The sequence below is a fragment of the Propithecus coquereli genome, unplaced genomic scaffold (genome assembly GCF_000956105.1).
Source record: "Propithecus coquereli isolate 6110/MARCELLA unplaced genomic scaffold, Pcoq_1.0 Scaffold109, whole genome shotgun sequence".
NCBI classification, from domain to species: domain Eukaryota; kingdom Metazoa; phylum Chordata; class Mammalia; order Primates; family Indriidae; genus Propithecus; species Propithecus coquereli.
In genome coordinates, this window is record NW_012134858.1 from 4,983,843 (window position 1) to 4,997,051 (window position 13,209).

The 13,209-nt window shown below is 43.2% G+C and overlaps 1 protein-coding gene across 1 annotated transcript in view; it reads right to left on the minus strand.

The window, feature by feature from the left end:
* The window catches only part of LOC105813375 (glutamate receptor ionotropic, delta-1), a 547,286-nt gene that overhangs the window by 116,667 nt on the left and 417,410 nt on the right, over positions 1–13,209 (minus strand). The window contains exon 7 of the mRNA XM_012648023.1: positions 261–362. Within this exon, the coding sequence (XP_012503477.1) occupies positions 261–362 (102 nt within the window). The remainder of the gene's footprint in view (positions 1–260; positions 363–13,209) is intronic.

Consider the following 13,209-nt stretch of genomic DNA (forward strand, 5'->3'; position numbering starts at 1 on the left):
ACTCGGAGTGGATCTGGATGACAGGGCCTTGTCTAGAGCAGCTCAGGGAGCTCTTGTGGAAGGGCTCGGAGACCCTGGGGCAGAATCTCCAATCCTACTCTCCCCTCATCATCCTCACTATTACTTAAATGAAAGGCTTTAATGAAAGCTCCAACCACTCCTCAAGACCCCCTTCTCTCCAAACCCTGCATTACATAGAAAGCAGCCACTGACTCAAAGGCCTGGATGGTGAAGCTTCCAGAATATCCCCATGATCCTACCAAGACAGTCACCACTTTGAGAGTCAGTCCTTGGAGGCGGCTGCCCATGGGCCTCTCTTGCAGGCTGCCGTTCAGGCCCTTCTCTGAGTCCCACGTAGCCAGCTGCAAAGAAAAAAGGGAGTGTGAGGGATGGAACAGGCCCTGTGCATTCCTTAGGACCTCGTCTCCTAAACTGGGTCCTGAGTCAGGCAGGGAGGTGGACAGCAGAGCTCTGGGTTTCCCAGAGGACCAAAGCCATCTTAAACCCTAAAGAGAACAGAGATGGAACAGACGAAGGCGGCCATCTCCTCCGTCAGCTTTCCTGGATCTCCAGAACTCGGCACCCCCCTAAAAGAAAATCAAGTGGTGAGAACATGTCTCTAGCAGGAATGTTTATGTCCAGTTTTATTCTGTCCACCCACGGAGGCCAAGTCACTGTGTATCCCAGAAAGTACCCTCTTTGTTTAACTTACTCCTATGACTTGCCCGGGTCACAGGGTACTTGAGTTTAGCCATTGTTGTGTCCATGAGCAGGATGAGGCTCAGCAGCAGAGCAGGTAATGCAGACCCAAGTGCACAGCTCGTCTTGCACCCGGTGACTATCACAAGCAGGGCCAAGAGCCTCCTGCCTGTTTTCACTGTGATGCAAGCTCTATCATTTTCCCTGATACGCAGGTAGAGGCTAGTAACAGAACAAATGTGCTTTGGATCTGCTATATTCTCCCATGCCTGCAGGGTGTGTCCAATAGCTAGATGCATCTCTGACTGACACCCAAAAGTGGCCAATGAGACCCTAGCCTGGCTCAGAAACAACAGAGACACAGTTGTCCTTGGGACTGCTTCCCCTCGCTGCATCCATGCAGCATTTGTATGACAACGGCAAGACTTTTGTCTGGTCAATGATTCTCAACCATTGATTGGGGAAACAGAAAAAAAATGCAGACACTCAGCCCCATCTCAAGCCAACTAAGTCAGGACCTCAGGGCCTGAGCGTGGGGAGTGATAATGCTTCCCCAATGACCCTAATATCGAGATCAAGGTTGAGGGCCCCTGCTCATCTAGGTCTCTGGGCCGCTAACTTGGCTGCAGATTAGGATTTCTTAAGAGGGCTTTTAAAATATACTGAAGGCTGGACCCCACCTCCAGAGATTCTTATTTAATTGGTCTGTAGTGGGCTAGAAATGGATATTTTAGCTCCCCGGGTGATCTGAATGCACAGCCAGACTGTGAACCACTGCGGTAGATTAAAGCAGTGATTCTCAAACTATGACATGCACACCAATCACCTGGGGATTTTGCACGCGCTTACTCACTCGGGAGGCCTGAGGTTATTCACGTCTAACAAGCTCCCAGGTGACGCCACTGCTGATGGCGTGTGGACCACCATCTAAATAGCAAGGGGTTAAAGGATCAAACTTCCACAGGCAGCATCTACTGTTTGTCAAGGAAAATCCAAGACCCCTACTTAACCCAGACAGAAGAAGTACCCCTCTGTGGAGACATGCCACTGGGGCCCTAAAGGAGCCACCAAGTGCTCCACTTAAGGATGCTTCTACTCCCTCAGCATTTCCCACAGTCCTGACATCTGCAGCAGGGTCTGCACACTGCGCCCTGACCATAGGCCACAGTTCCAGGACCTGAAGGCCCATTCCACCTGGAAGATGCTAAAATCTGAGGCCTGAAGCAAAACCATCAGAATAAGGTATAGAGTTCTACAGCCAGTTGGAAAGGAACCTGCAGTCTCTTGCTGTCACTTTGGACATGATACCCACCAGCACCCACTCCATTCTAAATAGGATGCTTAGCAATGATAAATGAGCAATTTAGTTAAAAGCATCATCATGTACACCAAAGAGCCCCACCACCACCACCACTACTAATTAATTTGGAGGGGGTGGCATTGCAGCAAAGAACAGGTGAAGATCTACCCAGAATTCTGCTCAAGGACATCAAAGATGCCAAACATACCACATTCTGGGAGTTGGTACAACAAGAAGGAAATAGCATAGCTGTTTCTCCCTTGGATCTCAAGAAATAGTGCTGGGACACACAATCTATTCCTGCCTCTGGACTAAAATGCCGGTCAAAGGGAAGAGGACAAACTCAGATGGATGGAGTTACAGGGTTCACTGCCTGCATTCTTTGGATGCTCCAACGTGTACTCAGGAAGCAGGAATGGGCATGTACGTGGCTGCCTGCATCCCCATGACTGCTTAGCCCAGGCATGGAGCTACTTAACCCTGACATGTGCTTATCTGAGTGACAACACAGTGCCTGAAATGTAGGAGGCAGTCAACAAATATTTGTTCAGTAAATTAAATTTCACTAAGATTCCATTTTCTTATCTATAAAATGGAATGAAAATCTCTCTCCTGCCTACCAGTGAGAGGATGTTCAAAAGAGAAAATAATCTTGAAATAATCTATTATAAAATACCTTAATTAAGAATCACAAAAATAAAGAATCAGGATATGAAACTGTGTGTACAATACAACCTTAATTATTTTTAAGCAGTGGTAAATATGCGAGGAGATACCTTAAAATGTGATACATGGCTATATGTGTTACAAATAGGCAGTGGAATTATAAATAATCACTATTACCTTCTCTGTGCTCTTCGTTTTTTAACAGGTTTTTCACTACTTTAATAGGAAGGAAAATAGGATTTTGATAAAAATAACTAGCATAGATGATTAGGCAATATCCCATCACATGTCCTTATATGACTGAAAACTTAATGTCGGAGAAATAATTGCAGTGAAATTATCTGTCAGTATGTCAAGGCCAATCTGAGAGTCGGAAACCATTAAACCAGTGCTCTGGCTCTAAGGAACTCTGGCCTGGGAGTGGCTCGTCTCCCAGGCGAGGCATGTTGTTGCTAGTTTTACCCCATAGCATGTCCTGTTCTGAGGCCTCTCCGAGGTGGTGCAGGGCTCCACAAACCTGTAGGGTTGGAAGACGGGAAGTGGCCACAGCCAAGGCACAGATCCATGAAGATAAGCAATTTTTCTTCACTAAAAAAGAGGAACAGCACCAACTCATTTCACCAAATATTCAGACAACCTGAATGCCAGAAGGTGCTTTAAATCAAAGTGGAACTTCATGAGAGGAAAAATAAAATTCCTCAAAACTTGTTATCATCCTTATCTTTTTGTCTAGAAGTGTTTAGAACGTAAAGGTTTTTTGTCTGTTTGTTTGTTTTATTTTGTTTTAATACAGATTTCTCTCTCCCCGGCCTTTAGGCATCCTGTTCCTAGACAAGGAAAGAAAAAATAATTCAAAGAGAAACCAAAATTCTGCCTTAGAAACACATCAAAGTGCAACCGTGATCCGGGATCCAGGGCCATCGATGTTGGGCAGGAAGGTTCATTATTCCCTCACACCAGGCTGAAGCCCGTGCTCCAGGCGGAGCGAATCTTCCTATGTGCACGGAGCCATGTGCTCTTGCCCAAATCCCACGGCCAGAGTGGTAAACTGTCACCATATCCGGGTGAGACCATCCCTCTGAGCTCCTGATATATAAGACCAGAACACAGAAATGCACAGTCCAAATGAAAGATTCCGGTGTAATTTTCTTTAAAAAGTAAAAGGACGCCTTTAAATGGATTCCCCGCCTTGTAGCCAGCCAGGATTAGGAAAGACTGCCTCCACTGCATCCTGAGGGCGCCCGGTGCTCTGCTCCCCATCCAGCATGCTGGAAAATGTTGCAGTCAATAAAAGCCAAATGAGGCTGATAGGCTTGATAAATGGGAAACCAGAAAAACCTTTTACCCAAAGAAGTCCTGACACTTAGTCGTAGGGCTGCAGACCATTTCATTCGTACATGAGCATGTCTGCTCTCACTTCCTCTTGTATTTTGCAGACAGCATGTTTTTTGTGGGATCGATGAATTTATGGCCACAGACACCCACTTTTGACAGCTGACCTGTCAAGATCAGTGCCTGAAAAACTAATTTCCAGCACTATTAAACAAAACAAGTACTGCTGCTATTTGATAAGACGGCCATGGTTTTCATTCGTCGCCGAGATCTGCTCTACCCAGACCAGAAATGCGGATGGAGCCAGAGGTTACAGCACAATCATCACTTGAAAGGAGATATATGGTCTCAAAATCTGATTATGACAAACAACTGTTCAAGAGATCAGCCAGTTGGAGAATATATTTCACAAACCACTGGTCTCAGGAAAATGTATGTCCTGAATCCATCAGGGTATTCTCCATGTTAGTGTTTCTGAGTTGTAAGATGTGGGGATTTAGGATTTTGTGGCCCTGTTCTTAATAAATGCAGACTATTAACCCTAAATGGGACAGGCCTCCTTTGGAACATTGGGCTTTGTGATCTGCAACCCAGTTATAGAAGTGGCTTAAGGTGTCATCTCTTTTCATGGGGAGGGAGGAAGGAAAGAGGAGGAAATCCAACTGCTTTATAATAGCCCAGAGACAGAACATGACCAATTTCATACAGAGAGCCTTGCCCATTCCTGGGGAGGGAAGGAGGGGTAGGGGAGGGAGAGAAGAAGTGAGAGAAGGAGGAGAGGAAAGAAGGACTTAACCCCAAATCTCATGTTTAACAATACCCGACAAGATAATAGATCAATAGCCTATACTGTCACACTTTCACAGCTAAGTGAGGAATATTTTATTGGTAAGCTTGTCTCAAGAGAATACTGGAAACAAGAGGTGAAGATTTTATGACCACGTTTATCTGACCTCACAACCACAGCTGAAGCCCCATGAGAGCTGTCCCCTTATCAACTAGTGACTGCCATCCACTGAGAGCAGATGGCCCTGGCTTCAGGAATGATGGCCATAGTGGGTTTATCCTCATGTCAGTGCCATGGACTTTTCTAAAACAATAAGTCATTTGTTAGTTTTTTTTTTTCCTTTGCCTACTTGTATTGGAAAATAAATGGGCTCAATGTATGTTTCAAAGGATCACAGCCTTGGGTGAGTGTGGGGTGAAGGAGAACCCACTATCTTGAATCAGCTTGAATTGGACATTGGGCCAGCACTAATTTCAGACGGTTGATTACAAGTCGTAAGCTCTGGCTAAAAGCAGGAACAACATGGTTAGACACAAACACAGCATCTCAGAAGGAGAGTGTAGAGTCTGAGGGTAGAATATCATTATCTTATAATATTATCTGAGGGTAGAATATTATTAGTTGCCAGGGTTCCTGAGGTACGGTATAATGTTACAGTTCATTTTGGGAATTCCAGCACATCAGGGTCGCTAGGGCTGGGCCTCGAAGGGTGTGAATCACAGGAGTTGGCAGCCAGTATCAGGTTCATGCACCTACCGAGGAAGGGCTAGGACCTCTCCTGAAGCTCCTAGACACGCCGTGCGGGAAGGGGTGGTTCTCACTCTGAGATGGGAGAGATGAAAGTCGCATCTCAGTAAGGACCAGTTGCACAGGAATTGGGCCTTTGGTGAAAGTTGTACTATCTTAAAAAAAGCCTCACGAGAACTTGCACTAAATGTCCAGAGGATAGAGCTGGAAGAAACTGGAAGAAAAGTAAAATCGGCTGGAGGGCTATCACACATAGGGCTTATGAAAAACCTTTGGCAAGGATGAGAAAAAGATGCTTCCCCAGTGGTTTTGGAGAGGAAGATAATGAAAACTGGCAGAAATGCCTTTGGCCCTGGCAACAGATCATTCATGGCGGAGGCAGTGAAAATGCCCAAGCCTAGTCTCTGCTACTGAAACTCCAGGGCGGGAGGGGCTTGCTGGGCTCACAGAGGGAGAGAAGGACGGACCAGCTCTGATAGTGCCAGCCGTGGAGTCTTTCTGTCACATTAAGAGCGAGGATGGGGACAGCTCCACTTCTGCTTAAGATATATAAAGCAGAAAGAGGATGTTGTTCCCATTGTAACAACAACAACAATAAAAGCCAGATAACCAACAAAACCATAAATATTTTTTTTAAATTTAGCCTATAAGAAACTTGTGGTCATCAGACCACCTGGTGAACTGAATTTCACAAGGTAGGAAGTCTCTCCAAGGACAGGACATAGCATCTATGGCACAGCATGGGACGAAAGAGGTGGCAGTTATAAAAGTGGGTAAGAAGAAAAAACTCCTGAAATTTAACAGTCTTAAAGGCCAAGTGTGTGCCAGCAGGAGAAGGAAGCCCCGGGGAGCAACAGGCTCAAGGGAGGTCACACCCAGGCATCAGCTCTCCTCCTCCAAACCCGCACTGGGGGAGCGGGAGAAAGAAAAACGTAACAGCAACTAAGTGACCAGACAATCTCAAATGTATGTATATCTAATACAGGACTTGTATCAGGTACATGTGAAGAAAACTCACGACTCAATTATAAGAAAAAAAACCCAGTTTTTAAAAATAGAGAAATGACTTATTTTTTCCAAAAAAGACATGTGAAGGCCAATATGCACATGAAAACATATATGTTCCACATCATGAATCATCAGGGAAATGCAAAATAACATCACAAGGAGGTATTATACCACTAAACCTCACTAGGACGGCTAAAACTCCAACACTGACACTACTAAGTATTGTTGAGGGTCTGGAATGCAAACTGTGCAGCCACACTGGGAGACAGTTGGACAATGTCTTATAAAGGTAAACCTGTATCTGCCATGCAGCCCCTGCCATTCCACTCCTAGGCATTCACATGAGGCAAATGTAAACTATGTCCCTACAGAGATCTCACAGAAGCTTTCTTCACAGTGGCCAAAAACAGCAACTCTCCAAGTGTGGATCATCTGGTGAATAGCTAAACAAAATGTGGTATATTTATACAAAAGAATACAATTCAGCAAGAAAAAGCAACAAACTACTGACACATGCGACAACCTGGATGACCTCAAAAGCATTACGCCAAGCGAACGTGGTCAAGAGACCACATACTCAATGATTCTGTGGATAAGGCGTTCTCACACAGGCAATGTTAAACCACTGAAATAGATCAGTGGCCGCCTGGAGGTGGGACAGGAGAAGAGTATCGAATGCAAAGACAAAGCAGGGGGCTTTGGGGGAATAGAAATGTTCTATATTTTGAGTGTTCTGTATACACACCACCGTATACATTTGTACAGCTCAAATAGGTGGATTTACTACACATAACTGCATCTAAATAAACTTGTTATGTATATAACGATTTTGAAAATGATACAGCCATGTGCTGGGGTGGTGGATAATGGTATTAACATGTCATATGACCCAACTATGACCTTCTGGCAAGGGTGATTAAGACTCCCAAAATAACATTAAGACCGACATTGGTACCCTCAGGTAATCGTACTTTAACTACCTGGAGCGTGTGGTATCAAATGGCCGAGATATTATCTATCAATCTTGAAGAACTGGATGCATCTTTAGAAGGTTTTAGGAAGAACATAAGTACAGTTTTACCTGCAAATAGTTCCATGGTGTGTGGAAAAAAATAGGTTACAAAATTATGTATGGTATAATCCGAATTTTTTAATGCTTATTTCTTTGTGAGATGGTGCACGTGTATGCCTGAGACACAAAAGCGGCTGTTTCTGGAATCGAGTGGAGCAATGGGATTACAGGGAATGTTCATCTCTTGCATGACACAAACCTATAACGTTTGAATTGTTTTACAGACAGGAAGCATCGCCTTTGTAATCAGAAGAAAAACAATGGAGCAGTTTTCATTTTGAAACTGCATTCCAATCTAGCTTATGACTGTAATGTTGATTTTGTGTCCCTCTTTAATTGTTTTAGGTGTATTGGTTTTGTCTCTCTTAATAAACTGCAAGTTCTAGCAAAGGCAGTCTCAGCAGCAGAACAAGCCAGGCCGGAATTCTGTTTCTTCCACTCGTGATCAAGGGGACCTCTGGAAAATTACTTGAACTGGTCATATTTTTCCTCCTAGCTCATTTCTTCATTTGTATTTTTCACTAAATACTAGTTATTGTTATTAACAATACATTTTTTTCTCTCAGGTCTCTACTATGCTGAGGCCCATACTAACAGCTTAAGAAATTCTTGTTACATTGAACTGACTACAATTAATGGCCCTATATACACTATGCATCAGTCTGAAGTCTGATAAGACCCTTAGGACAGCCAGTTCTATGAGTTCTTACATTGCAAAATGTGTCAGGTCTCTTCCATTATATTCTCTTCAAACTTTGGGCCATCTCCTCTTCCCTTGTTCTCTGACTCCTGGTCATCCTTTGATTATCATTCTAGAAATATTTCCTTGCACCTCCAAGAGTAAATGTCTCCCTTTGGTGAGCCCACAATGCCCCGACCATAGCCCTGTGGAAATGCTTTTCACAATATATTAAGACTCTTTTTCTATCTATTCACTCATAAACTACATCTCTGTAAAGGCAGGGACTATCTCTTCTTCATTTTTATTCACTCAGTACAATCTTATTAGAAAGATTTATAAAATTGATCATCCCCTGGCCACTTCCTCATTAACTGGCTGGAATTTCACGCTTTCCTCAAATTCTAGATCCCAGGTTATGCCTCAGTTCTGAAGCTCTGCAAAAGGCTTTCTCGCTTGGTGCTTATTTATTTACAGTGGTTGAAAGTTCCTGGGGGGATTTTCTCTTTGCATGATTTTGTGTTGAGAATTCACATTAAGACTTTTAGTCATGGAAAAGTGTTAGCAAATGAGTGATTTTTAAAACCCCACTTTATAAGTCTTTACCTCTAGGTCCTGGTAAGCGTGTGGTCTGTGGACCTGGAGCATCGTATCTCGGATCCATCCCACATCTACTGAATCAGGGTCTGCATTTTAACAAGATTCCCAGGGAATGCACAGGCACAGCTAGGTTCGAGAAGCACAGTTTCTAGATCATACCATTATTTCTTACCGAGGAGTTTTACGAGCTGCCTTATCTATCTCTCGGTTTCTCTCTTATTCACCTGCTTTCTAACACCCATCCCCAGCAGCCCATTTTCTTTCTTGCTTTTTCTTTTTCTTTGTTTTTAAGAAAATTGCTTTCTTTCACTCTCCTTAGAATTCTCGACTGGCTTTCTATTACACTTGAATTATCCTTTCCATGGCCTGTAAGACTCACCGGGTCTGCCCTTCAAACATATCCTACCCGTCACACTTTCCACCTTGCTCACGACACCCCACCAACACTGGCCACCTTTCACTTTATCTCTCAAGCCAAGGTCCCTCCTGCATAGGAACTTTGTGCACACTCTTCACTTTCCTGATAAATCACATTTCTACCATTCATAACCCATGCTTGGCTCCTCCTGATCTGGTGGGTCTTGCCTGATGAGTTTTACTCTTGATAAAGCCTTCCCAGGTCACTCTTAAGTTTTAATATTCTCAAACACAGGACTTTGCTATGTTCTTAACAGCTCTCAAATACTGTAATTGTGAAAAGCACCTTCCATGACAGAGATCATGTCTGTTTTGTCCACCATCATAATCAGCTGACACAATTTCTGGCCCACAGCATGCATTTAATGAATATTTGTTGAATAAGCAAGTAAATTAGAGGATTATTCCAGATCAGCAAACTCTTCTGTAAAGGACTAGACAGTAAGTATTTTTTTGGGCCATATAGTCGCTGTGGTCAACTACCCAATGGGGGCAGCTGGGTTCTAATAATCTTTTCTTACAAATTAAGTGGCAGGCTGGAGTGGGCCCAAGAGTCATAGTTTGCTGATCCATGAATGTCAATACCTTCATTTCTATTGTTGCCTCTGCCTAGAAAATTCTCCCTCCAATTGCACTTCCCAAAGCACTACCCTTCTTTCAAAGTTCAATTTGTCATTTTTAAAAATCGTTTAACTGCCATGTTTTCAGGAAACCCCATTTTATCTCTCCAAACAGAAGTGACAGATCCTCCTGCATCTTTAAGCATTATGCTTACCCTTTCTCAGGGCACTGAGCACATTCACATTTCCCTGACAGTTCCTGTAGCAGATTGTATTTTCTAAAGATGGTTGTGACAATATTCCCCATCCCACATGCTCTTCTATAATGTGACTTCTCCATCTCCTAGCAGGAAGGGAAGTCTAATTCCCTTCACTTTAAATCTGGCCTGAATCTGATGCTGCATGTCTTTCAGGCTAGGTCAGAAAAGGCCATGCAGCTTCTACCTGGTTCTCTTGGGATGCTCACCCTAGGACAAAGCTTTTCAACCCAGACACCATTGACATTTGGGGCCAGATAATTATCTGAGGGTTGGGGGGAATGTTCTGTGCATTGCAGGATGCTGAGCAGTATCCCTGACCTCTGCCAACTAGATGCCAGGAGCTCAACCCCCCATCCACTGCTAGTGTAACAACCAAAAATATCTGCAGACATTGCCAAAAATCCCCTGAAGGGGAAAATTATACAGCCTACCCACACCACCACTCATTGAGAACCACTCATCTAGGAGAATCCAGCTGCCGTGCAAAAAGTACAACCACCCTGAGACCACCATGCTGGAGAGACCACCACACTGGAGAGACCACATGTGGATATTCCAGTCAATAGTACTATATGAGTCCAGCCTTCCCAGCGCCTCTGCCAAAGCGCTAGACATGTGAGTGAAGCCACCTTAGAACCTTAAGACCAGTGCATTAGCCAGTTGAGTGTCAATGAGTGACCTCAGCTAACATCGGAATAATCACCAAGACAAGCCTGACCAAATTTCTGACACACAGAATCCATGAGATACAATAAAATTATTGTTCGTTATAGTAAAGGTTGGGTCATTTGTTACGTAGTAATAGAAACTTAAATGGAATTTGTTACCTGGAAATATGGAGTTACTATTAAAAAAATAAAATATGTGGGATTAGCTTTGGGACTGTGAAGAGGAGGAAACTAGAAGAACCTCAAGGAGACTTTTTGGTGGAAGCAAAACTCAAGAAAACTTACTGTAAGAGTTTAGTGGGAAATACTAGAAGCTAGGAAAAAAGCTACCTTTGTTACAGTGGCAGAAAATTTAGGAAAACTTTCAACCTACAGTAATATAGAAAGTAGACAATCTCTTAATAAACTGATGAATCTAACTAAGGAGATGTATCTAAAGGTAAATCTAACTAGGCAGGATTTTGGACAGCCCTTTGGTTTCTCTTAGCCACATATGACAATGCATGCATGGATGCACAGATAGTTCATAAATTAACGGAAGAAGGAATTCTGCTTTCAAGCGGAAATTAGAGAAAATAAATAGAAGCCAGGATTTGTTGGATTCAAACTTAAAGCTATTTCTCATCCTCAGTCTCTTCAAGCAGAAAAATTCCAAAATAAGAGAGGTGCTCAGTGCAAAGATCAACTCCTGCAGACTACTTGGAAAATGCAGATCCATGCAATGAAGAGTCTGAGTGTAAAATCCTTTCTTAAGACTTCATAAATATTTAATGTTGTACCTTAGAGACCTTTCTGAAAGACAAAAGACTTCCCACAATCTTAAAAGTGACTATCACAGACGCTATCTGTTAGACAGTAGAACTTCCAAGAATCCAGGGTAGTCTATTTAAGGAATGCAAGGTAAAGAAGAGCCCATCTCAAAGAAATGTGTAGGTGTGGCTTTCATCTGGCATGGTCAACAACCAATAAACTTAATTTAAAAACCCACGCAGTTTTTAAAGTAAGTGTAGTGGCCAAAGCACAGCCAGGTTAGACTAAATGGTTCAGAGACAATGCGGAATGAAAGAGACTTTTAGATCCCTGAACTTCTACGGGCAGGAAGCAGCTGGGAAAAGTATTCAGCTACAAACAGTCTATTTTTTTTTATGGAAAAGTAAGGATGACTTAGAAGGAATCAAGAGCTCAAAGGGTGGAGTCAAGAAACAGAAAGTCATTGCCTGGAAGCAGTAACAGGTCCTAATCGAGGAGTTAATGACCTGAGTCCAGCTGGATGTGAGAATCGCTATCGACCAGTGATCACCACGTGCTTCCCAGCTACTCCCTCCTTACGGGTGGGAATATTTAAGGCAGTTACCCTATTACTGACTTACCTTTGTATATTGAACATAGGGGAGTCATATAACTTGTTTTCTTAGATTGAGGTCTTCAGATTGAGGAATATACGTGGGGAGCTGTATCAAAGAATCTGTATTCAAGGAGCTTCATTTGTACCTCAACCTGACTTAGATGCAAAGATGCCCAGTTTTGAGTCAATGCCATAGTGGAATGAGACTTAAGGGTTCTTGAGGGAGGGAGGAAGATTAGTTTTCATTCGAGAGGGGTGTGGATCATGGTGGCCATAAGAAGCGCTATTGCAGATGGTGTCTTCCAAGAGTAGCAACAACATCTACCTCACGTGCTCTTCCAGACTGTGACTTTGTTACTCCTCCATCAACATACAGAGTCTACTCCCTCCACTCCCCCCTGAAGCTTGACTGGTGTCACTTGTAATTTATAAACTGTGGTGGAAGTGGCACTTTGTGACTTTAGAGGCTGTATTCTAAATAGCCATGCAACATCCACTTGGTTCTCTTGTCACCTTTGCTCTGGGGAAGCCGGCTACCACGCAGAGATTCAACAGCCTGAGACCACCGTGATGAAGACATTCCCTAAAGAAACACCTAACCACATCAGGCTTTGCGTAAACAAGAAGCAAATATTTATTGTATTAAGCCCCTGAAAATAATATAGTCTAGCCTACCTTGACCATAATCCATCTCTCACACAGGAGGAAGAGTGACATTTCAGAAACATAAATCATTTCATATCACCCCTTCACTTAAAATGTTCCATTGGCATCCATTTAAAATAAATTCCTAAGCGTGACTGACAACATTCTACATGATCTGACCTCTGCCTAGATGACATCGTACCCCTTCCTCCTAGTTATCTAAAGCGGCCACAGTGGCCCTCTTTCTGCTCTTCTGATATCCCAAAACTATTCCCAGCTTAGAGCCTTTGTATATGCTCTTCCTCTAGAAACATTTTTAACCCAGAACTACTCTTAGTTGGCTTCTTCCATCAGTCAGTCTTCATTTTCTTCAAACGGACATTTAATTGCTAAAATTTTTATAGATTTATTATCTATCTTCTCC